Source organism: Lampetra planeri, chromosome 15, assembly GCF_965212315.1.
Source record: "Lampetra planeri chromosome 15, kcLamPlan1.2.h2, whole genome shotgun sequence".
Taxonomy (NCBI): Eukaryota; Metazoa; Chordata; class Hyperoartia; order Petromyzontiformes; family Petromyzontidae; genus Lampetra; species Lampetra planeri.
In genome coordinates this window covers 5394091-5421597 of record NC_136121.1, presented here as the reverse complement: position 1 = coordinate 5421597, position 27507 = coordinate 5394091, and the positions used below count along the sequence as shown (strand labels likewise).

At 53.4% G+C, this 27507-nt stretch overlaps 2 protein-coding genes across 2 annotated transcripts in view; one reads left to right on the top strand and one right to left on the bottom strand.

Moving 5' to 3' along the window:
* LOC144722620 (ligand of Numb protein X 2-like) overlaps nucleotides 1–13454 on the top strand; it is an 87822-nt gene extending 74368 nt beyond the window's left edge. Inside the window, 9 exon segments of the mRNA XM_078600863.1 lie at nucleotides 1412–1611; nucleotides 4342–4713; nucleotides 5107–5349; nucleotides 7153–7296; nucleotides 7701–7866; nucleotides 9461–9695; nucleotides 10802–10939; nucleotides 11639–11797; nucleotides 13238–13454. Of these exon segments, the coding sequence (XP_078456989.1) occupies nucleotides 1412–1611; nucleotides 4342–4713; nucleotides 5107–5349; nucleotides 7153–7296; nucleotides 7701–7866; nucleotides 9461–9695; nucleotides 10802–10939; nucleotides 11639–11797; nucleotides 13238–13373 (1793 nt within the window). The 3' untranslated portion in view covers nucleotides 13374–13454.
* A 12585-nt stretch (nucleotides 13455–26039) lies between these two features.
* The window catches only part of FIP1L1 (factor interacting with PAPOLA and CPSF1), a gene marked incomplete at its 3' end in the record, with an annotated part of 53218 nt that continues 51750 nt past the window's right edge, over nucleotides 26040–27507 (bottom strand). Inside the window, exon 14 of the mRNA XM_078601269.1 lies at nucleotides 26040–26388. Within this exon, the coding sequence (XP_078457395.1) occupies nucleotides 26040–26388 (349 nt within the window). The remainder of the gene's footprint in view (nucleotides 26389–27507) is intronic.

Below are 27507 nucleotides of genomic sequence, written 5' to 3'. Positions count from 1 at the left end.
CACCACCACCACGTGATGCTGTCACCTTCTCTACCCCTCACCACCACCACCACCACCACGTGATGCTGTCACCTTCTCTACCCCTCACCACCCTCACCACGTGATGCTGTCACCTTCTCTACCCCTCACCACCCTCACCACGTGATGTTGACACCTTCTCTACCCCTCACCACCCTCACCACGTGATGTTGACACCTTCTCTACCCTCACCACCACCACCACCACGTGATGTTGACACCTTCTCTACCCCTCACCACCCTCACCACGTGATGTTGACACCTTCTCTACCCCTCACCACCCTCACCACGTGATGTTGACACCTTCTCTACCCCTCACCACCCTCACCACGTGATGTTGACACCTTCTCTACCCCTCACCACCCTCACCACGTGATGTTGTCACCTTCTCTACCCCTCACCACCCTCACCACGTGATGTTGACACCTTCTCTACCCTCACCACCACCACCACCACGTGATGTTGACACCTTCTCTACCCCTCACCACCCTCACCACGTGATGTTGTCACCTTCTCTACCCCTCACCACCACCACCACCACGTGATGCTGTCACCTTCTCTACCCCTCACCACCCTCACCACGTGATGTTGACACCTTCTCTACCCCTCACCACCCTCACCACGTGATGTTGACACCTTCTCTACCCCTCACCACCCTCACCACGTGATGTTGTCACCTTCTCTACCCCTCACCACCCTCACCACGTGATGTTGACACCTTCTCTACCCTCACCACCACCACCACCACGTGATGTTGACACCTTCTCTACCCCTCACCACCCTCACCACGTGATGTTGACACCTTCTCTACCCCTCACCACCCTCACCACGTGATGTTGACACCTTCTCTACCCTCACCACCACCACCACCACGTGATGCTGTCACCTTCTCTACCCCTCACCACCCTCACCACGTGATGTTGACACCTTCTCTACCCCTCACCACCCTCACCACGTGATGCTGTCACCTTCTCTACCCCTCACCACCCTCACCACGTGATGTTGACACCTTCTCTACCCTCACCACCACCACCACCACGTGATGTTGACACCTTCTCTACCCCTCACCACCCTCACCACGTGATGCTGTCACCTTCCCTACCCCTCACCACCACCACCACCACGTGATGCTGTCACCTTCTCTACCCCTCACCACCCTCACCACGTGATGTTGACACCTTCTCTACCCCTCACCACCCTCACCACGTGATGTTGACACCTTCTCTACCCTCACCACCACCACCACCACGTGATGTTGACACCTTCTCTACCCCTCACCACCCTCACCACGTGATGCTGTCACCTTCTCTACCCTCACCACCACCACCACCACGTGATGTTGACACCTTCTCTACCCCTCACCACCACCACCACCACCACGTGACGTGTGGTAGAGCTGTCCCCGGGCTCTCCGGTGCGCGAGGGCGCCGTGTCGACGCTGGAGCTGCGCCGTGCCGACCCCTACGAGGAGCTGGGCGTGATGGTGGTCGGCGGCAGCGACACGCCGCTTGACAGCATCGTGGTGCAACAGGTGCTGCGGCCCGGCCTCGCTAGCCGCGACGCTCGCCTGCTGCCAGGAGACCGCATCCTCAAGGCACGCGCGCACCCCCAGAGACAAACACCCCCAGAGACAAACACCCCCAGAGACAAACACCCCCAGAGACAAACACCCCCAGAGACAAACACCCCCAGAGACAAACACCCCCAGAGACAAACACCCCCAGAGACAAACATCCCCAGAGACACACCGTGTCGTCGTCGTCGTCGTCGTCGTCACGTGTGTGTGTGTGCGTGCGTGTACGTACGTGGGTGTGTGTGTGTGTGTGTACATACGTGGGTGTGTGTGTGTCTATATACGTGGATGTGTGTGTGTGTACATACGTAGGTGTGTGTGTGTGTGTGTACATACGTGGGTGTACCCGCTCGTTGTACGTACATCACGATTCATGGGCACATGGTGTAGTGTATAGTGTAGTGTATAGTGTAGTTTATAGTGTAGTGTGTAATGTATAGTGTAGTTTATAGTGTAGTTTATAGTGTAGCGTATAGTAGTGTACTGTATAGTAGTGTATAGTGTAGTGTATAGTGTAGTTTATAGTAGTGTATAGTGTAGTGTGTAGTGTAGTGTGTAGTGTAGTGTAGTGTATAGTGTAGTGTAGTGTATAGTGTAGTGTATATTGTAGTGTGTAGTGTAGTGTATAGTGTAGTGTATAGTGTAGTGTATAGTGTAGTGTATATTGTAGTGTGTAGTGTAGTGTGTAGTGTAGTGTATAGTGTAGTGTATAGTGTGGTGTATACTAGTGTAGTGTATAGTGTAGTGTATAGTGTGGTGTATACTAGTGTAGTGTGTAGTGTAGTGTGTAGTGTAGTGTATAGTGTAGTGTAGTGTATAGTGTAGTGTATAGTGTAGTGTATATTGTAGTGTGTAGTGTAGTGTGTAGTGTAGTGTATAGTGTAGTGTATAGTGTGGTGTATACTAGTGTAGTGTATAGTGTAGTGTATAGCAGAGGTGGGACAAAGTCATTGTTATGCAAGTCCAAGTCGAGTCGCAAGTCATCAAATTCATGACTCGAGTCTGACTCGAGTCCAAGTCACATGACTCGAGTCCACATCTCATAGGTGGGACAAAGTCATTGTTATGCAAGTCCAAGTCGAGTCGCAAGTCATCAAATTCATGACTCGAGTCTGACTCGAGTCCAAGTCACATGACTCGAGTCCACATCTCAGAGGTGGGACAAAGTCATTGTTATGCAAGTCCAAGTCGAGTCGCAAGTCATCAAAATCATGACTCGAGTCTGACTCGAGTCCAAGTCACATGACTCGAGTCCACACCTCTGGTGTATAGTGTAGTGTATAGTGTAGTGTATAGTGTAGTGTATAATAGTGCAGTGTATAGTGTAGTGTATAGTAGTGGATAGTGTAGTGTATAGCGTAGTGTATACTAGTGTAGTATATAGTGTAGTGTATAGTATAGTGTATAATAGTGTATTGTATAGTGTAGTGTAGTAGTGTAGTATATACTAGTGTAGGATATACTAGTGTAGTGTATAGTGTAGTGTATAGTGTAGTGTATAGTAGTGTATAGTGTAGTGTATAGTAGTGTATAGTGTAGTGTATAGTAGTGTATAGTGTAGTGTATAGTAGTGTATAGTGTCGTGTATAGTGTAGTGTATAGTAGTGTATAGTGTAGTGTATACTAGTGTAGTATATAGTGTAGTGTATAGTATAGTGTATAATAGTGTAGTGTATAGTGTAGTGTAGTAGTGTAGTATATACTAGTGTAGGATATACTAGTGTAGTGTATAGTGTAGTGTATAGTGTAGTGTATAGTGTAGTGTATAGTAGTGTATAGTAGTGTATAGTAGTGTATAGTGTAGTGTATAGTAGTGTATAGTGTAGTGTATAGTGTAGTGTATAGTAGTGTATAGTGTAGTGTATAGTGTAGTACAACATCTTGCTGGCACCAATCTCTTCTGATGTCGTCGTCAAGCCCATTCTCCTCTCTTTCCGGCTTCCTTACATTTTTCCGAACGACACAATTTTTACTTAAACAAAGCTAAACTCAACTATTTGTACTTCACCAGGTAAGGCCCACTGAGCTATGCTGCTGTCTTTCATAAGCGACCTGGCCACCACAAATGATAGCCCAACGAAGTGGCTTATCGCGTTGACAATTACAGCAGGAGCCAAATACTCTGAACGCACGTTGCTTCTAAAAGTGGAGGGAAAATCTGGAGGACCTGGAGATGAACCAAATATAGAGCAGGAGTCAAACAACAACAACAGCAGCAGCAGCAACCTTCATTCGCCACTAAGTGGCGGCGACGTCAGCACGACGCTCGTGCCAGGCTAGGTGCACTTGGAAGCTGTTGCGGGAAGTGTTGAAGGCTCGCCGCTGGCAGGAGGAGGCCGCGGCAAAGACCCAGGTGCCCGTGTGTTGACTGCTGCGCCAGACTAGGTTCACGAAGTCACGGGACAGAGCTGCACAGGAGGTCGCGTGGGTCGCCTGACTGAGATGCGGATAGCTCCAAATGAAGTTTGAGATGCGGAGATGCGATGAGATGCAGATAGCTCCAAATGAAGTTTGAGTTGCGGAGATGCGATGAGATGCAGATAGCTCCAAATGAAGTTTGAGATGCGGAGATGTAATGAGATGCAGATAGCTCCAAATGAAGTTTGAGATGCGGAGATGCGATGCCTCTGCTCCCTCTTAACCACTTTGCTGCGTTCTGGCCGCCCGCCCATCATCACCTCGGGGAAGGGGGTCGATAACTGAAGTTGTCCTTCATCCCCCCCCCACCCCCCCCGCCCCACGCCGGCGCAGGTGAACGGCGTGGACATCGGCAGCGTGCCGCACGAGTTTGCGCGCGCCGCGCTCGCCGAGCCGTGCCGCTGCGTGCGTCTGCGCGTGCTGCGCGACGCTCACCACGCCGCCTTCGGGCCCGACGGGGCGGCCCCCCCCCCCGGGGCGGCGGCAGCGGCGGCCTCCTCCTCGCGCTCGCCCCCACGGCGCTCCTACCGTCGCTCGGCGTCCTCGGCGTCGGCGTTGGCGGCGGCGGGAGGGGCGGGCGCCGCCCACCAACGGGAGTCGCACCGGCTCCCGCGCCGGCACACGTGCCGGGACTTCCGCGGCGGAGAGACGCGGCGCGGGGACGGCCTCGCCGCGGCCGCTGGGCCTGGAAATGAAAGCCTCCAGGTGACCATGATGATGATGACGAATATGATGATGATGATAATGACGTTGACAATAATTACGTTAAAGATGATGATGATCAGTTTAATACGTAGGCTTTATGGATGATTATGATGTTGACGACGACGATAATTATGTTGACGATGATAATTACGACGATGATGACGACGATGATGACGGCGACGATGATGATGACGATGACGAATATGATGATGATGATGACAATGGTGATGTTGACGACAAAAATCATGTTACCGATGATGATGATGATCAGTTTAACACGTAGGCTTTATGGACGACGACGACGATAACTACGTTAACAACGACGACGACGACAACGAAGAGTGATGACGTTAACGACGACGACGTCCCGTGACCGCGCGGTGCCGGCCCCAGGTGGTGTTGAGGAAGCGCTACTCGGGCGAGGTGCTGGGAATCCGATTGGCCGAGGCGGCGTGCGGCGGCGGCGGTGGCGGCGGGGGCCCCTCGGAGCTGCCGGCGGGGGTCATGGTCCAGCGCGTGCTGCTGGGGGGGGTGGCGGCCAGGGAGGGCGCCCTCCGTGCGGGCGACCGCGTCATCGCCATCAACGGGCGCGATGTGCGCAGGGCCACCACGGAGCAGGCGGTCGCCATCATACAGGCAAGGGGGTGGGGGTGGTGGGGGTGGGGGTGGGGGTGGAGGTGGTGGTGGAGGTGGGGGTGGGGGTGGGGGTGGTGGTGGAGGTGGGGGTGGGGGTGGTGGTGGAGGTGGGGGTGGGGGTGGTGGTGGTGGGGGTGGGGGTTGTGGAGGTGGAGGTGGGGGTGGGGGTGGGGGTGGTGGTGGTGGGGGTGGGGGTGGTGGTGGGGGTGGAGGTGGGGGTTGTGGAGGTGGAGGTGGGGGTGGAGGTGGTGGTGGAGGTGGAGGTGGGGGTGGGGGTGGTGGTGGTGGTGGGGGTGGTGGTGGGGGTGGGGGTGGAGGTGGTGGTGGAGGTGGTGGTGGGGGTGGGGGTGGGGGTGGTGGTGGGGGTGGTGGTGGGGGTGGGGGTGGAGGTGGTGGTGGAGGTGGAGGTGGGGGTGGGGGTGGTGGTGGTGGTGGAGGTGGGGGTGGAGGTGGTGGTAGAGGTGGGGGTGGGGGTGGGGGTGGTGGGGGTGGGGGTGGGGGTGGGGGTGGTGGTGGTGGGGGTGGTGGGGGTGGTGGTGGTGGGGGTGGTGGGGGTGGTGGTGGTGGGGGTGGTGGGGGTGGAGGTGGTGGGGGTGGGGTTGGGGGTGGTGGGGGTGGTGGTGGTGGTGGGGGTGGTGGTGGTGGGGGTGGTGGTGGGGGTGGTGGGGGTGGTGGGGGTGGAGGTGGGAGTGGGGGTGGTGGTGGGGGTGGAGGTGGTGGGGGTGGAGGTGGTGGGGGTGGGGGTGGAGGTGGGGGTGGTGGTGGGGGTGGAGGTGGGGGTGGAGGTGGTGGGGGTGGAGGTGGTGGAGGTGGGAGTGGGGGTGGAGGTGGTGGTGGAGGTGGTGGGGGTGGGGGTGGTGGTGGGGGTGGAGGTGGAGGTGGGAGTGGGGGTGGAGGTGGTGGAGGTGGGGGTGGAGGTGGTGGAGGTGGGAGTGGGGGTGGAGGTGGTGGTGGAGGTGGTGGGGGTGGGGGTGGAGGTGGGGGTGGAGGTGGTGGAGGTGGGAGTGGGGGTGGAGGTGGTGGTGGAGCTGTGTATGCTGCGCGCGTGAATCACATCCGGAATGTTTATCCTGGGGGAGGAATCCGGTGAGCTGTCGAGCTCTTTTTCGCAGTTGTCCCGTCGGGGCACGGGGTCACAAGGTGACAGCAACAAACTATACAAAAGCACGGCGCATGTACAGTACCTTGAACTTCTTTTGCACCGTACGTAGCCAACCGTGCTAATCGGAGTGCAAAGTATAGGAAAGGTGAGAAAAATAACAAAAACAAAAACTCAACTATTTTACCAGGTAAGGCCCACCGAGCTATTTGGTACTTTTTCGGAAGCGACCTGCCCACAAATTCATAGCCAAAAGCGCAGTGGCTCATCACGTGACTCATCACGTGGAAATGTGTAGCAGCCAAATAATCCAAATACTTTAAAATGATTAGTAACTCGACGGTGCTGCAGCTGCTGCCGCTGCGTTTCACAGACACGGCCTGCAGTCGTCCCGGAGTAGAGGGCGACATTGCTGAGCGTGTAATCCCAATCGAGTAATTTGCGGGGTCATATTTCAAATTTGGCAAATTTGAAACCCATGATGCCGGCCGCGGGATCTTTGAAACATCCGCTGGGCGGAAGCGCGATGGCACGTCGTGGCGGTTTAACGGTGAACACGGCCGCAGGAATGTCCAGGGCGACGTTCACCCGACGTGCGAGTCGGGTGAACGTCGCGGGCGCTGACGAACGTTGTCGTACCCCTCTCCCTCCCCTCTCTCTCTGTGTGCGCGCGATCGCCCCGCTCGGCGCGCCTGCGCCTGCAGTCGTGCCAGGACCGCGTGCACTTCGTGGTGTCGCGACAGTGCCGGCCGCACATTCCCGAAATCCTGCACGAGGTGGTCCCCAACAACAACAACAACGACCACAACGCTGGCGCCACCGCTGCAGCGGCAGCGGCGCTGAGCACCGTGAGGGCCCCGCAACACGAGCACTACCACTGACCCTGATGCTGACCCTGACATTGACCCTAATACTGACGCTGACCCTGACCCTAATACTGACCCTGACACTGATGCTGATACTGACGCTCACCCTGATACCGATACTAAAACTAATACTAGCACGAGCCCTAACACTGACCCTAACAATGACCCCGACACTGACCCTGACACTGACCCTGACACTGACCCTGATACTCGCACTACCGGCACGAACCCTAACACTGACCCGAATCGTAAAACTAATCCCGTCACTAACCCCTAACCCTCACCCTCACCGTAGCCCTAACCCAGTGCACGCGGGTGCGCGCATTGTGCGTGCGCGTTGCATGCATTCATCCGTGCGTGCGTGTGTACATGCCCCCCCCCCCCAGGGCTCGCCGTGGCAGGAGAAGACAGTGCGTGTCTCGAAGGCCCCCCACGAGTCTCTGGGGATAACGGTGGCGGGGGGTCTGGGCAGCCTCGGGGGGGACCTCCCGATCTACGTGACGAGCGTGGACCCGCACGGCTCGCTGGGCCGCACGCGCAACGTCCGCACGGGTGAGGAGGAGGTCGCGCTCTCGGCACGCACCGCGGGGGGCGCTGGCCGCTAACGAACCGCGGAGTGGAAACCGTCGTGGCGCGAAACTTGAGGGTCGTCCCCGCAGCAGCAGCAGCAGCGGCAGTGACAGTGGCGGCGGCGGCTTTATTGGCGAAACGAAGACGGTCGCCGCATCGCGCGGCGCTTTCAGAAGCGCCTCTGCGGCCGTCTGGAACGCTCTTCCTTCCGATATTAGGAAGCCACCGGAGCTGTGCACTTTTAAATGATCATCGTCGAGATTGAAAACTCGTTTCTCGAGAACTGCTTTTTGTATTCCTTCCGCCATACCTCCGATGAGCGCTGTTGGCTACGTACGGTGCAAAAGAAGTTCAACATGCACACTGCTGTACACTGCACGACTATACACGACACCAGTATACAGTACACTACACACTACTAAACACTCCACTAAACACTGCAGTCCTCTATACACTATACACTACACCACTAAACACTAAAGTCCTCTATACACTATACACTACACTCTACACGCTACAGTCCTCTATACACTATACACTACACGCTACACTACGAATCACGAGGAAGCCACTGGAGCTGTCTCGAGCTTTACTCGATGATTGAGAGCTGCACCGGCTCCGAGTGGCCTGGTCACTACTGCCATCTCGTGGTCGTCATTGAATTTTTGAAAACCATAAAGCGAGAAACAATTTTTTTATTTTACCCGGCAAGGCCCACTGAGCTATGTTGCTCGCTTTCAGAAGTGACCTGGCCACAAGTGATAGCCCCACGAAGTGGCTTAGCATCGTCACGTGGACATTTATAGCAGCCAAACGCTCTGAGCGCGCGATGTCGATTGTAAACGTGGAGGGAAAAACCGGAGGGCCCGGAGAAAATTCCACGCGACCACGGGGATAGAGAGAGACACGCAAACTCCAATTACAGGTAGTCCCCGAGTTACGATGGGGTCCGACTTATGATGTTTCGATCTTACGATGGCGATACGGCAAAATTGCCATCGACAACCTAACATCGTTCAAGTATGCAGACGACGGACAGAATCTTGGCGACTACAGTACAATATGATACGTTACGATACGTTCAATGCATGTACGATGCGTAGCTTTAGCGATTTAATTTTAAGGTTACCACGATACGATACGTTCAATGCATGTTCAAAGTTTTTTTTATATAGCAGATAGGATTGTTTCCTGAAAAAAACTTTCTATTTAATTGCAGTTCATATAGGTAGGCTAAGCATTTACCTTGTTTTTTTTACTTTACATTTTACTGTGCAATACAGTATTTTAATAAATACATACAGTATATATAGTTTATACAGTACGCTACTGTAAATTGCTGTTTTGCTAAATTATCACCATTCTTTAAGACTCCTGGGTAGGCTAGCCCATCTTCGACTCACGATATTTTCGACTCACGATGGGGTCGTCGTAACGCATCTCCATCGTAAGTAGACGACTACCTGTACACAGCAGGCGTCACGCTCGCGATGGAACCCACGACCTCCTGTCCTCTGTCTGCGCGTCGTCCCACGCTCACCCCGCGTGTCCGTCCCCCGTGTCTGTGCGTGCGCAGGCGACGTGCTGCTGAGCGTGACCGGCAGCGACCTGACGCGCCTGACGCACGCCGAAGCCGTGGCCGGGCTCAAGGCCGGCGCGGCGATGCCCACGGTGGAGCTGCACGTGCTCTCCCACGTCTCCTCCGCCGCAGCGTCGCCCACCAACTCCTCGCCCACCTCGGCCACCGCGTCGCCCGCCAGCGTCGGCGAGGAGCGAGGGGCCGGCCGCAGGGATGGGCAGCGCAGAGACAGGTCGGCGTGGAGAGAGGCGGAGGGCACCGTGTGTGTGTGTGTACGTGTGTACGTGTGTGTACGTGTGTGTACGTGTGTGTACATGTGATTGTGTACGTGTGTGTGTGTGTGTGTACGTGTGTGTGTGTGTGTGTACGTGTGTACGTGTGTGTACGTGTGTGTACATGTGATTGTGTACGTGTGTGTACGTGTGTGTGTGTGTATGTATGTGTGTGTGTGCGTATGTGTGTGTGTACGTGTGTGTGATTGTGTACGTGTGTGTGATTGTGTACGTGTGTGTGTGTGTACGTGCTCGCTAACAGCACTTGCCCCTACAGTCTGTTAAGGCTATACGGGGGATCTTTGTGTACACGTTGGAACAGTAGGGGGTACAGGTGGTGCATCGGCCAGTCATCTCAGTCAGTCGACCCCTGGGTCTGCCCTGTGACCGGCGGGCGTTCGACACTTACTTCACGTGGCCTCAACGTGCACACAGCCTGGCACAAGCGCCGTGGTGACATCACCGCCACTTAGTGGCGAATTGCGATTGTTGTTGTGTGTATGTGTATGGGGAGCGATAGTGCCGTGGTTAGTGCACTGCGCAATTAACCCGGCAACCCCGGTTCAATTCCCGCTCACGGCCAACATCAGTGACGATTATTTGAACCGGTCCTGGGCCGTCCCTAGGTCGACTCAGCCTCAAATGAGTACCTGGTGCGGTGTGTAGTAAACATCGCCACTGGGGTGACAAAGGCGGCCGGGCGTGGTGCTGGCCACCCACCCCCTCGTGTGCCATGCCGGCCTTCATAAGTGCTACTCGCTAACAGCACTTGCCCCAAACAGTCTGTTATGGCTATACGGGGGATATTTTTCTTTGTGTGGACGTGTGTGTGTGTCACGGAACCCATGACACATGAGTCTATCCCGTGACCTCCTGTCAGAGAGCCTTCGGCACTTCACGTGGTCTCGTAGTGCACCTAGCCTGGCACGAGCGCCGTGGTGATATCGACACCACTTATTGGTGAATAGCAGCCGCTACTGCTGTTGTCGATGTTGTTGACCCCACAGGCCGCTGTTGTTGTTGACCCCGCAGGCCGCTGCTGTTGTTGTTGTTGTTGACTCCGCAGGCCGCCGAGAGCGACGTCGACCGACGAGGAGGAGGCGGCCGCCCAGGCGGACAACGAGCGCAACGAGGAGGGGGGCGCCGCCACGGGGGAGCGCCTCACCTGGACGCCCTCCTGGGTCACCTGGCTCAGCCTGCCCAGGTGAGCACCGCTGGGGGGGCGGGCGGGGACTGTGGGTGAGCGTGAGGGTGAGCGGGGACCGTGGGTGAGCGTGAGGGTGAGCGGGGACCGTGGGTGAGTGTGAGGTTGAGTGGGGACTGTGGCCTGCGACCGGTTTAGATAATCGTCACTGGTGTTGGCCGTGAGTGGGAATCGAACCCGGGTCGTCGGGTTTATTGCGCATCGCGCTAACACACTGACACACACTGACACACTAACACACTGACACACACTGACACACTAACACACTGACACACACTGACACACTAACACACTGACACACACTGACACACTAACACACTGACACACACTGACACACTAACACACTGACACACACTGACACACTAACACACTGACGCATACTGACACACACACTGACACACACACTGACACACACACTGACACACTAACACACTGACGCATACTGACACACACACTGACACACACACTGACACACACACTGACATACGCTGACACACACTGACACACACTGACACACTAACGCACACTGACACACACACGCTGACACACACACACACACTGACACACGCTGACACACGCTGACACACACTGACACACGCTGACACACTGACACACACTGACACACTGACACACACACATTGACACAAGCGTGTTTGCGGTACGCTCTCTGGCACGCGCCGCCACCCGGCCACGTCGCAGCGCGCTGCAGAGGCAGAAGGAGGTCGTGTTGGTGCGCGGCACGTCGGGCAGCCTGGGCTTCAGCATCGTGGGCGGCTTCGAGGAGAACCGCCACACGCAGCCCTTCCTCGTGAAGCACATCGTGCCCGGCACGCCCGCCTTCAACGACGGGCGCCTCAGGTGCGGGCGCCGTCTCGCTCTCTCTCTGTCCGTGGTGTCACCCTGATCGTGTCTCTCTGTGTGATCTCACCCTGTGATCTCACTCTGAGATCTCACTCTGTGATCTCACTCTCATCGTCTCTCTCTCTGTGATCTCACTCTGTGATCGTCTGTCTCTCTCTGTGATCTCTCTCTGTGTGATCTCTCTCTCTGTGATCTCACTCTGTGATCTCACTCTGAGATCTCACTCTGTGATCTCACTCTGAGATCTCACTCTGTGATCTCACTCTGAGATCTCACTCTGTGTGATCTCACTCTGTGATCTCACTCTGTGATCTCACTCTGTGATCTCTCTGTGATCTAACTCTGTGATCTCTCTCTGTGATCTCACTCTGTGATCTCACTCTGTGATCTCACTCTGAGATCTCACTCTGTGATCTCTCTCTGAGATCTCACTCTGTGATCTCACTCTGTGATCTCACTCTGTGATCTCTCTCTGTGATCTCACTCTGAGATCTCACTCTGTGATCTCACTCCCATCGTCTCTGTCTCTGTGATCTCACTCCCATCGTCTCTGTCTCTGTGATCTCACTCTGTGATCTCACTCTGTGATCTCACTCTGTGATCTCACTCTGTGATCTCACTCTGTGATCTCTCTCTGTGATCTCACTCTGAGATCTCACTCTGTGATCTCACTCTGTGATCTCACTCTGTGATCTCTCTCTGAGATCTCACTCTGTGATCTCACTCTGAGATCTCACTCTGTGATCTCACTCTGTGATCTCACTCTGTGATCTCACTCTGTAATCTCACTCTGTGATCTCACTCTGTGATCTCACTCTGTGATCTCACTCTGAGATCTCACTCTGTGTGATCTCACTCTGTGATCTCACTCTGTGATCTCACTCTGTGATCTCACTCTGTGATCTCACTCTGTGATCTCACTCTGAGATCTCACTCTGTGTGATCTCACTCTGTGATCTCACTCTGTGATCTCACTTTGTGATCTCACTCTGTGATCTCACTCTGTGATCTCTCTCTGTGATCTCACTCTGTGATCTCACTCTGTGATCTCACTCTGTGATCTCACTCTGTGATCTCACTCTGAGATCTCACTCTGTGATCTCACTCTGTGATCTCACTCTGTGATCTCACTCTGAGATCTCACTCTGTGATCTCTCTCTGTGATCTCACTCTGTGATCTCTCTCTGTGATCTCACTCTGAGATCTCACTCTGTGATCTCACTCCCATCGTCTTTGTCTCTGTGATCTCACTCTGTGATCTCTCTGTGATCTCACTCTGTGATCTCACTCTGTGATCTCACTCTGTGATCTCACTCTGTGATCTCTCTCTGTGATCTCTCTCTGTGATCTCACTCTGTGATCTCTCTGTGATCTCACTCTGTGATCTCACTCTGTGATCTCTCTCTGATCATCTCTCCCCTCGTACGCGTGTGGCAGGTGCGGCGATCGCATCGTGGCCGTGAACGGGAGGAACACGGCCGGCATGAACCACGCGGCGCTCGTGCGCACGCTCAAGGAGCTGCGGGGCAAGGTCTCGCTGACCGTCATCTCCCTGCCCGGCTCCCACGTCTAGCGGGCGCCACCGCCGCCACCACCGCCACCACCACCACCACCACCGCCACCACCGCCACCACCACCACCGCCACCCGCCGCCACCACCGCCACCGCCGCCACCACCGCCACCACTACCACCACCACTACCACCACCACCACCGCCGCCGCCACCACCGCCACCACCACCGCCACCACCACCACTACCACCACCACCATCACCACCGCCACCACCACCACCGCCACCACCGCCACCACCACCACCACCACCGCCACCACCACCACCGCCGCCGCCGCCAGCGCCCGGCTGGGCCGAGCGTCCGTCGCTCGGGTCGGGACGGAGAAAACGACAGAAACAAAACGCTCCCCCCCCCCCCCCCCCCCGTGTTGGACGGCCCGCTTCACCAACCGCGGCTGACCTCCCCGGCCCCAGAGCGCGGCTGCATTGTGCTGGAGGCAGTCCAGCAAGTAGGATTTGTTTTTTTTACTTTACACGAAGCCCCTCCGGTTTAGCAGAGTTTCCGAGTGTTCTATTCGTACGTGTGTGTGTGTGTGTGGATTTCCTCCGGGCACTCCTCGTTTGCTCACACGTGCAAAAATAATAATACGCGTTGGCACAATGAGACTCAATGAGGCTGTTCTCGTTGTAAGTTTATTGTGGAGTCGGACGGCACTGTGGTTGATGAAGGGGTTTAACAAGGCGGCTCAATACCAATTTTATGGGGAAGTTAAGAGGGGTTGTCCTATGGAACTGCCCTCCTGCCACCGGAATGTGGAATTTCCACCACTATCCGAAAGCCTCGGATGCAGGTGTGAATGTCGACCCCCCACGCTCATCCGAGCAGAGAGACATTTTAAAGTCATCCTGGTTTTTTAAGAATCATTATTGTTTCACAATTCCTTAAAACTGGCGCTTTGTAAAACGGTGAGAAGTCATTTCCAACCAAAGCTTGCATTGTTTCATCGAGGGTCAAAGGTCTGAGCCATCTCCGCTGCGTTCGCGTTCTGGGGACCGCCTGGTTGCTGCGGGAATGTGGCTGCCGCTGCTGTCGCTGCTGCTGCTGTCGCCGCTGCTGCTGCTGTCGCTGCTGCTGCCGCCGCTGCTGCCGCCGCTGCTGCCGCTACTGCTGCTGCTACTGCTGCCGCTGCTGCTGCTACTGCTGCTTGTGCGATGATTGGTGGCAGAACCTATTTTCGGCCAACATCTCTCTCTTGCCTTCGTTTTTCCCAACGGGCGCTCATTCTAGTTTTTTGGACAGACGCAAAAACGACGGGCAATTGAGTCGAGTCCGATTTGTAAATAGTCCGAGCAATTACTCCAGCGTAGGTGATGAAATGCAGCTTTTTCACTCGCTCTCTCGATCCCAGGTCTCAGTTGCAAAAGAATTAACAACTGTGAGGCCTGATTTGTGTGTTGGTGGAAATTAGTAAAAAAAAACATCTAGATGTTTGGTGGGAAACTAAACAAAATTGACATCATAAAAGGAAATAATGGATTCAATGTGTTTCGTATGGCCACATTGTCAGTCGACTACTGGATGAAGGCCAGCTCTGTTGGTCATGGGGGTTTAGTGGCCATACTTCACCACGCTGGTCACTGCTGTTTGGTGAATACGGATATGGGAGCAGTTGTGGTGGAGGGTGGTGCCCAGTACCGGTTCAGATATCACCGCTCACCGACCGATGGTGATATCACCCCGCTCGCCGCGCTGCGCCTGTTCATCGCACGTGCGCGGCTACGTGGCCCGTGATCACCTTTAGACGACTGCGGGTTTCACACAGGCTTCAACAATCTCGGATTGAAAATGAATCGCGAACCAAATGATCATAACCACCGATGGGTGAAAATACATCGAATTATCAAGTGGATCGTTACGAGCTCACTTGAAAGGCCAAAATTAAAAATAGTAATCAAAAATAAAAGTCCGATCGGCTGTTGTTTTCCATTACCCTGCATCAACCCAGACGTGAAACGGCGGGAGAGCATTCTGAATGTAAAAAATGATTAATGTTTCCGAGCGTAAATGGAAAGAATGAAATAAAAAAAATGTAGCGTACAATACTGGACACGTATCCCTCGTGTACAGTATTCTACACTCAAGGAAAGAAAATTGCGCGCGTCTGAACCCCCTCAACGGAGAGGCTGGGAGGGCCGCGTGGCCAGGGACCGGCGATGGGCCGCTGGGGAGACGAGTCGGACACACGGAGACTCAGCGTGTTCAGCGGCAGCAGCAGCGGCAGCAGCAGCGGCAGCAGCAGCGGCAGCAGCGGCAGCAGCAGCAGCAGCAGCGGCAGCAGCAGCGGCAGCAGCAGCGGCGTCATCGCGTGCAGGAATCTCGCAGTCAGCCGCGAGTGGTCGAGCGATCGGCGAACTGCGGCTCAATAAATTTGCCCGCGAATGCACAAATCCACGGCGGTTTTGGTGCTCTGTCATTTTTCCCACCAAACATCGCCACGGAAGGCTTCTCCACCGGGTCGCGCATTATGCCTTTCTGCGAGCTTAGCTTTGGCGTCACGATGTAAGGAAAACTAAAAGTAATAATTCGTGTCGTGGTTGCTGCTGTATAATTGTAAATTGTCATATTTATTGTGCCTGTTCATGAACGAAACCCGGTAGTTCACGACGAGTACACGTGTTCGGATTGTGGCCGTGTTGCCTCGGCAGTAACGTGGCTTCGATTAACTTGCGCAATAGTTGTGTCACGTGTTGCAGTGTTGCCGGGCTGTGAATTAAGCCGCAGACGTTGTCGTGACTTTGGTGTTGACGATAGTCGGAGGCATTTACTCGATCTCCAAATAAGCAAAACGCTTTGTGCCACGGTGGGGAGATGTTAACTAGCTCGCCTGGTATACAGGAGGTCGTGGGTTCGATCCTGACCCTGACACCTGCTGTATATTTGGGAGTTTGCGTGTTCTTCCCGTGGTCGCGTGGATTTATCTCCGGGTCCTCCGTTTTTTTCCCCTCCACATTTAGACTCGATATGCATTTAGAGTATTTGGCTGCTATAATGTCCACGTGATAAGCCGCTTCGTTGAGCTATCATTTGTGGCCAGCTCGCTTCTGATGAAGAGCTATGCAGCTCAGTGGACCTTACCTGGTAAAATACAAATGGTTTAGAGCTTTCATCGGTCGTTTTCTGCAGTGCCCGATATTCACGGATGCGACCGCGCGTCCGCTCAAGCGAGGTCAAAAAGTTTTGAGAGCGACGAGTCCAAGAACCGCGATGGCGTTAAACCTCAACACAAAAGAGCGAAGTCTACGGTACGCAAAGTCCAAACTCGTGGCGGTTGGTGGACTGGCACAGGGGTTTGTGGGAAATGTGGACTTTCCGTGACCGTCTTCTTGGTTCTTTCGGTAAAGTCACGTAGAAGGGAAGTAATAAAATAATAAAAATATGTTTTTTTCTTATTTTATTACTTCCCTTCTACGTGACTTTACCGAAAGAACCAAAAAGATGAATCCCTGCAGTCACGAAAGTTTTAAATCGAAATTTCCATGACCGGCTCGCTTTTTTGCCAACAGAGAGATATATATATAAACACAAAGTCTGAAATGCTCATTTATCCGATAATGGATAAGCGCATCGATTACATGTACACTTGATTTTACAATTGTTCACATATTTTTGAATCTCAAACCTCTTTGACACGGGCCGGTTCTGCTACTACCACGATACTAAAACGTGATGCTCAGCCTCGACTTCAAATGCTCCCTCTGTGGTTGTCGCTTCGTTCCCGCACTACTGCGCTGCTGTGCGCAGTAGTGCTGGAACCAACCCCTCGTTTTGCATTCGCCCGCTTGTAAATACAGACGACGCGTGCCTGCTTTTTCGAACGACATCAAACTCCATGTGCCGAACGACGGAGTTTGACGACCCGCCCCGGACGCGCCGCTGCTGCCGCCAAGTCGTCCCCCCCCCCCCCCCCCCCGTGTACAAATCTTCGCCGCGTTGGAATTCGTTCCACGCCTTTTTCTAGATATTCGCTTTGGGATTTTCTAACAGACGCGCGCGCGCATCAAGGGCGTCCATTGTGGCGGGCTCGCCAATCCCGGTTCGCCTTGCGGTTCACGTGGCGGAAAACCCGCGCGTGCGGTTTCCACGTGGAGAGCTGGTCGCGGGGGCCTTGCCGCGGTTGAAACAGTCGACAAACGCAGAGGTTGGAGTTAGGTTGGCGGTGAAAACAAACGCGAATCAAAATAAACGAATGCATGCTGCTCGGTTTTTTCGTGGCTGCCCGCCACCCCACCTCCATCGGAATTCTTTTCCGTGAATGTCCATGTAGGTTCGTGAAAAGTCATGCAATAAAAACTGCCTCTTCAGCAACGCGTGTTTCATGAATGTCACGTTGACTCGGCTTCAAATGAGCACCCGGTGCCGCGTGTGAACAGAGGGAGACAAAGGTGGCCGGGCATGGTGCTGGCCACCCAACCCGGTCGGCCTTCATTAGGTGCTACTCACCATTGGAACCTCCTTTGCAAGTGGAAAAATATGATAATTGGTTTTTTACCCTTTTTATCTGGCAACAAAACGGACACCTTTTTTTACAAGGAGTCATGTTTGCATTGACCACAATACCTGCGGTCGGAATGCAAACAAAACACACAACTCTGATAATGTATGCACTAAATTTCGATTTAAAGCTTTCGTGACTGCAGGGATTCATCTTCTTGGTTCTTTCGGTAAAGTCACGTAGAAGGGAAATAATAAAAGAATAAAAATAAAACATAATAAAATAATTCTCACGTTTCGGCCACAACGCAAGCAGCCGTCCTGTTCTCCACCTGAGGACGGATGCTTGCGTTGTGGCCGAAACGTCGTGAGAATTATTTTATGTTTTATTTATATTTTATTACTTCCCTTCTACGTGACTTTACCGAAAGAACCAAGAAAATGTATGCACTGTCCTTGAAATTGATTGGTCCACACCCGAGACAGCTTTCCTTAGAGCCTAGTCTCACATGGTGTTGGACGCCTTTTGGCGTCATCTGGTCCAACACCATGTGAGACTAGGCTCTAAGGAAAGCTGTCTTGGGTGTGGACCAATCAACTTCAAGGACAGTGCATACATTATCAGAGTTATGTTTTTTGTTTGCATTACGACTGCAGGTACTGTGGTCTATGCAAACATGACTCCTCGTATGAAAAAAAGGTGTCAGTTTTGTTGCCAGATAAAAGGGTAAAAAACCAATTATCATAGGTGCGACTCGCTAACAGCACTTGCCCCAATGAGTCTTAAGGCTACACAGGGGATCTTGATCTTTGTTTAAACATGTCCATGAACCCTCATGAGTGACGGGTGAGGTGTCTGCGTGGGCTGAGGTGAAAGCGTTGAGCTGGCGCCGCTCAAAGGCCTGGGCTCGAATCTCCAGGCAAGCTCCCTGCGGGTTGAGGGAAGAGTTGCTGGTCTCGGGCCACTCACAAATAACCGAGATGTCAAACATCACGTGGCCTGACTGCCAGGTGATGAGCATTACCCTCAGCGGCACGGCTCGCGGGCAACTGCTGCCTCTCTGTGGTCCGAAGTCACTTGGCGGGATCTCGGAGGGGAGCTCTTCGCTACGGAACGTTTGTTTACCGTCGGTATGCTTGTGCACAGCGTTAGCTCGTCGTTGGCGAGGGGCGTGTTCCCGAGATCTTCGTGAATAGAACACTTTGCGGGTAATGATAAAAAATAACCCTCATCTCATCATTTTCTTTTGATGCTGTCGTGTAGAGTTCCAGAAGGCGCTTCGCGGGTAGCCAAAACCGCGGACAGAAAGTTCGTGAATAACCAGGGAATGCTGTAATTTAAATGTCTGATGATCAACGGCACCTGTGTTATGGATTGCCCGTGTTGTTAGTGAGCACTTATTATGGTTGGCATGATGCAGGATGAAGCCTCGACTATGTTGTACCACCTTTGTCTCCCCAGTGATGATGGAACCTAATCCAGTACTCAATTAAGGCTGAGTTGACCTAGGAAAGGCCCAGAAGAGAATGAGATACACACGAAGCCTTCATCGTGCAGCAACGACCGCCAAAAGCCATTACTTGTGTCAACCCACGGCGCTTGTACCAGGCTAGGTGCACTTTGAGGTGAAGGAAAGTGTTGACGTCTTGTTGGCAGGTCACTGCACAGGCCCAGATGAAATGGATGAACTGAGATGACTGGCACACACGACACACACACATCTAACCAAATATAATTTAAAACAAAATAACGCTGCATACACGATCTAAGCAAACAGCCAAGCAGATGTCTTTTTCTTTTAAAAAAAAAAGGTGTAATCTTTCTTTTTATTTCAACACATACAGCCGACAGAGTCACAGATCTCATGAATCTCATCGGTGGTACGTTTTGCCACGCGCCGAATCAATCGCTCGCTCGCACACACACCTTCTTGTCCACGGAAAGGGGGGGGGGGGGGAGTGAGTGCGTGCGTGCACTCACTCGTTCGCTGTAAAAGCCGGAAGTACAAACGCCTTCGCGCGACGACCCCACCGCTAAAACGCAAATCGCTCGCGCCGAGTAAAAGCACGGACGGTCGGCTCGGTCGTCCCTCGACACGGCCGCTCTGTCGGCTTGGTGGGGGGGGGGGGGGCTCCGTTACTCGAGACAAACGCGTTCCACGTTGCCACGGCTCGCTCAGAGCTGCTCACAGCAGCGTCGACGGCACTGCGCTTGGACAGCCCCGTCACCCACGTTTGGCGAGTGGGAAGAAAAATATTAGGGCGGGCGGGCGATGCGACGGACATCGTCACGAGGTCGACACCAGCCTCGCAACTCCGATAACTTTCTGGGCCCTGCCATAATAACGTGGAATTTCCACCGGCGGCTCGAGAGCCGTAGAAGGGAGGCGACGGACGCCGCCGCGCTCGTTGGGCCGTGGAGACGTTCCCCGCTTGTTCCACGACATCGTAATAAAAATATATTTTCCAGATGATCAGACAAGACACTGTAATGTGCTTCGCGGTGACGTAATGAAGTGAGTAATCGGAAATTGAACAGTGTGGGGAGAATATTGTGCAGGAGACGTCAGGGGTGAAACGATCTTGGGTCATGATTCGATTCACAGATTTTTTGTTTTTGCAGCGGTCAATGATAGCGCCTCTAGTGGTTGTGGAGGTCAAGTGAACCTATTACATACACTGAAGCAAGTCGAAAATCATCGATTACCACGCACCTTATTCAACGCACATATTGTGAGCTCGATAATCGATACTAATCACTGGATGGATCCATCGCTCCACTCCTTGAGTTAAAAAGAAAAACATCTGCCAACGTCAGCACGGAGAAATTTATGTTCAACGACAACCAAGTACGCGAGAGAAACTCGGATGAGGTCAACGTCCCACGTCCCAGCTCCAAATGAAATTAAAAGCAACATCGGATAGCCGCTTACAAGGGGGAGGGGCCTCGGGGGACCCTTTAGGGCCTCGAGGTCAAAAGGAACAAACAAAAAACACCCCGAGACAGGCCGCGTCTAAACCGGTCGTAAAATATATACACGCACACACACGCGCACACACATGCGCGCACACACATGCGCGCACACACACACATGCACGCACACGCGCGCACACGCACGCATACGCGCGCACACACGCACGCACGCACACACACACGCACGCACACACGCACGCACACACACGCACGCACACACACGCACGGCGGCCCATTGAATCGGAACGGAGCAAAATCTCGCCGCCGAACTGCGGCGGCTTTCGCAAAAGAAAACGCGTCACGCTCTCGACGGGAGGGGGGCGGCTTCGTGGACATGCGCCGCCCCCCGCCCCCCCCCCGGATGTCGCAGTTGGAACCCCGTGGGGTCAGATCCCAGCCAAGGGGGAGGGTGGCGGTGGAGATTCTCCGAGATTCCAAAAACGACGAGAGAGAGACGCGACGTCGAAACCAAATCGACAGAAACGGGCCACCCCCCCCGCCCCCCCCGCCCCGCGATCACCGGCGCGTCGTCGGCAATGACCGCGAGCCACCAAAACGAGCCACAAATCGCCGAGAACAACACACGGGGGTGGAAAGGGAGAGGGAGGGTGGGAGGTGGGGTGGGGAGAGGGGGGAAGCGGCGGCACCGTCGCTCAGTTTTCGTCGGCGGCCGAGCCGGCCTCGGCGTCGGCGGTGCGCTCCTCCGTGGCGCCGGCCTCGTGCTCCTTGTCCTCGCGGCTCCGCTTGGACTTCTTGTGCTTGTGCCGCCGGTGGCCGTCAGAGTCGTCGTCGTCGTGGTGCCTCCTGCGCGTCGCGCGCACGCACGCACACGACAGCGCTGTCACTATGGGAACCTAATTTGCCAGTAAAAATATGATAATTGTTTTTTTACCTTTCTATCTGGCAACAAAACTGACACCTTTTTACAAGGAGTCATGTTTGCATAGACCGCAATACCTGCAGTCATAATACAAACAAAAGACATAACTCTGATAATGTATGCACTGTCCTTGAAGTTGATTGGTCCACACCCGAGACAACTTTCCTTAGAGCCTAGTCTCACATGGGTTGGACCAGATGACGCCAAAAGGCGCACAACTCAAAAAAGGTGTCAGTTTTGTTGCCAGATAGAAGGGTAAAAAACGAATTATCATTTTTACTGGCAAATGAGGTTCCCATAGTGTAGATGCTTGCCCCGAGCTCTCATACTCTGATGGTGCATTGTCTTTGAGTTGTGATGTGATAAAAAAACAATTATCAGCGCTGTCACTCTCGACGGCCGCGATTCAGAGCCGAGCTTCACGCCGCCACCGGCTGAAGCGAGGCTCTCGAGTTTAGCGGATTACTTTACACTGGTCAACACACTTTTTCTGGCAGAAGATAGTCCAACGGTTTTATGTCTTTATTTTCATTACTTTTGTGAGACTGCGTGCAATTGAAGCTTTGCGGTATCTTGTTAACAACAAAAAGCCTTTGATTAGACTAATTGATGGGTTCTGTTATCAAGGGTCCTTGGAGTGTTATGTGCAAGGTGTGTGTGTGTGTGTGTGCATGAGCACGTGTGTGCGTGCACAACACCAGTGACGATTATACACTGGTCAACACACTTTTTCTGGCATAAGGTATTCCAACGGTTTTAAGGTCATTTTGGGGTGCTGATTCCAAATCTGGCATCAGTTTTTGTCTATCACATTAGGTTTTTGAGATATCGAATATTGCATTTTCAATAAAAACTGCAGAAGAAAACTATTAAATGTGGATATCTACATAAAATGATATGATAAACACACTATCCTAAAAATACAGCACCGTATTCTAACACTAAAGCAGTCACTGACTCGGGTGATAGAGCAAATCTGAGATCAGATTTGGAATCGGCACCCTGAAATTAGTCTAGAACAGCTGCAAAAGTCCAGGCCAGAATTTTTTTTTTGTTGACCAATACGGTGCAAAAGGAGTTCAGAACTCCTTTTGCAACCGCATCTTGAGTTACTTTATGAGAGTGAAACACAACGAGAGAGAGAGAGAGAGGGGGTGGGGGGGAATTCATGTTCTTTGGGTCTTTCGGTCAAGTCACGTAGGAAGGTTCAAAGAAGAAACTACGACGTTTCGATCGCAATACAAGGCCCGATTTCTGTCTTACAACCATTCACTGGTAAGACCTCCTCAGCTGGACTTAACTCAGCTCACTTGGTATCGTTAAGAAATCTCACTGTCTCCAGGTGATTTGCTCGTTAGTTTCGATGTAGTCTCTTTGTTTATTAAAGTTCCTGTGCCTGACACCATTGCAATCATTGAAGACTTGCTCCAACAAGGACTGAATGCCGATGTACCAGCCCTGATGAGACACTGCCTCACCAACACAGACTTCACCTGGAAAGGAACTTTCTACAAACAAGTTGAAGGTACTCCAATGGGTTCTCCCTTAACTCCAGTTGTAGCCAATGTTTTCATGGAAAAATTTGAGACAGATGCCATCCAGGCATCCACTCTACGTCCGTCCTTGTGGAAGAGGTACGTAGATGACACGTTCGTCATCTGGCCACATGGCCTACCAGCTCTCAACCAATTTCTCAAGCACATCAATTCCATATACCCAGCCATCAAATTCACCATGGAGGTGGAAAAGGATGGCAAGCTACCATTCCTGGATGTTTTAATCGAAAGGAGACCAGATGGCTCAATGGGACGCTCTGTCTACAGGAAAGCCACCCACACGGATGCCTACCTAAAACCTGACTCCCACCACCATCCTTCCCAAAACCGTTGGTAAAGAACCATCTGAAGACCCAATCAAAACAATCCCTTTGCCCTACATAGCAATGGTCACCAAAAATATCTCCAAAATCATGAGCAAACACACGATCCAGGTTCGATTTAACAGTACGTAAAATTCGTGATCTGATCCCATCTGTGAAGGATGTGATCCCTGACATGCAATACCCCGGCGTCTACAAACTAAGCTGTGTCTGCGGCAGTGGTTACATTGGGGAAAATAAGCGACATGTCTCGGACCGTGTTCGTGAACATAAGGCAGATCTCAAACACGGTCGGGACCAATACCTCGGCCGTGGCTGATCATTGTTTTAATGCGGTGGGCTCACACAAAATTGATTTCTCTAAGACGAAGGTACTCTGCAAACCCACTGGCTATCAACAAAGATTCGTTAATGAAGCCATCCACATATACAGAAACAACTTTAATCGAGAAGATGGGTACAAACTGAGCAATCATTGGAAGGACGTTATCAACCAGTTTAAGTGATAACTACCACCTTCCAATGTTAGTTGTTCTTTTCGGCTCTCTGATTTTACATGAACAGGTTAAACTTCCCACACAAACACAGCCACCTCGCTCACCAAGCTCGACTTTGCTACTCTGTGATCCGCCATTAACATGCTAATCTCTCACAACAGGACCCTGCGGGGTGGGCTGGTAGGAACGAACAATTGAATGGCTATAATAAAATGAAATGGCAAAAAATGGCCGCCAATAAGTGGATGCCCCGTGGCCCCGCCCTCCACCCGCGTAACCCCGCCCCGGCCACCCGTGGCCCCGCCCCATCTCGGTGTCCCCGCCCCCAGCTCGTTGCCCCGCCCCTTACCGCCGTAACCCCGCCCCAACCCCGCCCCAACCCCGCGTAGCCCCGCCCTCCACCTCGTGCCCACGCCCCCTGCCGCCGTTGCCCCGCCCAGCCCCGCCCCCTGCCGCTGTAGCCCCGCCCAATACACCCCGAGCGGGGGAGAGATTCCCAGGCCTGGCTCTAGGCTGGAGAGCCGCCGACGAGGGGGGGGTAGGAAGTTGTTTTTAATGTAAAAGCTTTAAATTTAAATGTTTCTATTAAAAAACATCAGGGAATGTAACATTGTTAAACATTAACTCCCTTTCACACATGCGGGGGAACTATACGAAGGGAGAGTTTGAGGCCTAGGTCTAGGCTTTAGGCCTAGCTGTAGGCTTTAGGCCGCCGTGAGTTAATTGTTAATTTAAATGTTTTAATTATTTATGTAAAAGCTTTAAATTTAAATGTTTCTATTTAAAAGCATCAGGGAATGTAACATTGTTAAACATTAACTCCCTTGCACACACGCGGGGGTACGATACGAAGGGAGACTTTGAGGCCTAGTTCTAGGCTTTAGGCCTAGCTGTAGGCTTTAGGGCGCTGTGAGTTTTTTTATTTAATTTCAAAGTTTTAATTAAAAGCTATCTCAGGGAATTATAAGGGAATGTTACACGTGTTTAGCCAGGAAAGCCTCATTAATTTAAATGTTTTAATAAAAGCTATCTGAGGGAATTATAAGGGAATGTTACACTTGTTTAGCCAGGAAAGCCTCACAGAGTCTAAAGGTTTTTGTAGGGTCATGCCAAGTGTTTGCAGTAGGGGGCGATGTTGCTACACGGACGGACGATATAATCTATTGTAGGCTGGTCCACTTCGTTCCTACCAGTATTAACATGCTCATCTCTCACATTAACATGCTCATCTCTCACATTGACATGCTAATCTCTCACATTAACATGCTCATCTCTCACATTAACATGCTAATCTCTCACATTAACATAGCCACCTCCGCGCCCTTCGTCGTGGAGGCCGCTCTCCGATCTTACATTGACATGCTAATTTATTACATTAACATAACTAGCCCCGCCCACTTTGTTTATGACCCTTGAGCTACACCCATTTTAATCCTTTAAAACAGTCTGCTCCAGCAGCTTTCCCCCTCTTTTTTCTTCCCGATGACGAACGCTTGTGCTGCCATCGAAACGTCGTGACTTTACCGAAAGACTCAAACAATATGAATTCCTGCAGTCACGAAAGCATTAAGTCAAGATTTAAGGGGGGGGGGACTTGTTGGATGGTATGGGGCACGGTCAGTGCAGGGAAACACGGGCGAGAGGAGAGACACAGCAGCGACAGCACAGCCGGAACAACCAACCAGGGCCCAGCACGGACAACAACAACAACGACAACAACGACAACAACAACAACAACAACAACGACAGCCCCAGTGAAAGCTGGGGCAGCCACGGCAGCAAGAGGCCCGTGCCCCGCTCGCTCCCGCCCCGTCTCACCTGCGGGACGACTTGTGTCGGCTGCTGCCGCCACTACCGCCCGCGCTGCTGCCCCCTCCGCCTCCTCCCACTCCGCCCCCCCCTCCCCCTCCTCCTCCTCCCCCGTCGTCTTTGTCGCGGTGGCGCCTGTCGCGGTGCCGCTCCTCGGTGTCGCGGCTGCCCCCCCCCGCTGCCCCCCCCGCTGCCCCCCCCGCCGCCGCCCCTGTCGCGGCTGCCGTGCCGCCGCTCGCGGTCGTAGCTGCGCTCGCGGTGCTCCCTCTCCCGCACGTCGCCGCGGTGATCTCGGTGCTCACGCGCCGGCGGCTCCCGGTGCTCGCGCTGCTGCTGCTGCTGTTGTTGTTGTTGCTGCTGCTGTTGTTGTTGTTGCTGCTGTTGTTGTTGTTGCTGCTGCTGCTGTTGCTGCTGTTGTTGTTGTTGCTGCTGCTGTTGTTGTTGCTGCTGCTGCTGTTGCTGCTCGCGTTCGTACGAGCGCTCCATCTCGCGCTCGCGCCCGAACTCGCGCGTCTCGCGCTCCCAGTAGCGGAAGCGCTCGTCCTCGCTGCAGGGCCCACGGTGGTGGTGGGGCAGGGGGGGGGGGAAGAGACGACGGTGAGGGACGGCCGGCACGCGGTGATGACGGGCAGGCCCCTGTGGGCTTCGCTCCGTCGATGACTTTGAGATTACCACGATGCGTTGGCCTAAGGCCGCTGCCCAGATTAGTCGAGCGGTGGGTTGCGTGTGGGTGAGCCAACCTCTTCCGAGACACATGTCCACCGTGGGACGGTAGGCAACTAGGCCACAACACCCTCTAGGGCAGCGGTTCCCAAACTTTGAGTGTGCGCACCCACTTCCCAACCTCCAAACATTTAGCGGACCACTACAAGCCACTATCAGCTCTTTGAAATTGTAAATTTCTTTTTTGGGAACCGCTGCTCTAAAAGGGGGACCCCCCTCCCCTCCTATTCTCACGGTGCTCTCCAGAACTCCCTCAACGTTGGAGGCCCTTCTGGCAGCAGTGGAGCGAGCGGGCAATTGCAGGGCTATCCCTCGTAGATGCTCGCCGGCATGTTGACTCGCAGCAGCGGGCGTGGGGCAGAGGTCGCAACCGGGTACCCGATACCCGTACCCTACCCGATACCCGGCTACCCGTACCCGGCCGGGTACAGGTACGGGTACCCGTTTGCGACCCTGGTGCGGCCGGGAACGGGTAGGCCGTGAGTCACTGGTGAGTCACTGTTTGTCACTCATTTCGGGTAGGGTACGGGTAGGGAACGGGTACCCGTACCCGGCCGGGTACGGGTACCCATTTGCGACCCTGATGCGGCCGGGTACGGGTAAGGAATCAAAACCCGTTTGCGACCTCTGGCGTGGGGGAACCGAGAGGAGACGGGGCCGGACACGGCTCGCTACTCCGGTTTGTACGGCGCCTTGCCAACCGCGAGGCCTCGCACTGGGGAAAGGCCCCCGGGCGAATTACATTCATCACGCTCTGATAATATATTGGCATTGTCCTTGAAACTGATTGGTCCACACCAGAGACAGCTTTCTTTTGAGCCTCGTCTCAAACGGTGCTCGACCAGAGTGTGTTTTTTTGTTGGCATTTTGACCACAGGTATTGTGGTTAATGCACACATGAATCCTCGTGAAAAGGTTTCAGTTTTGTTTCCAGAAAAAAGGG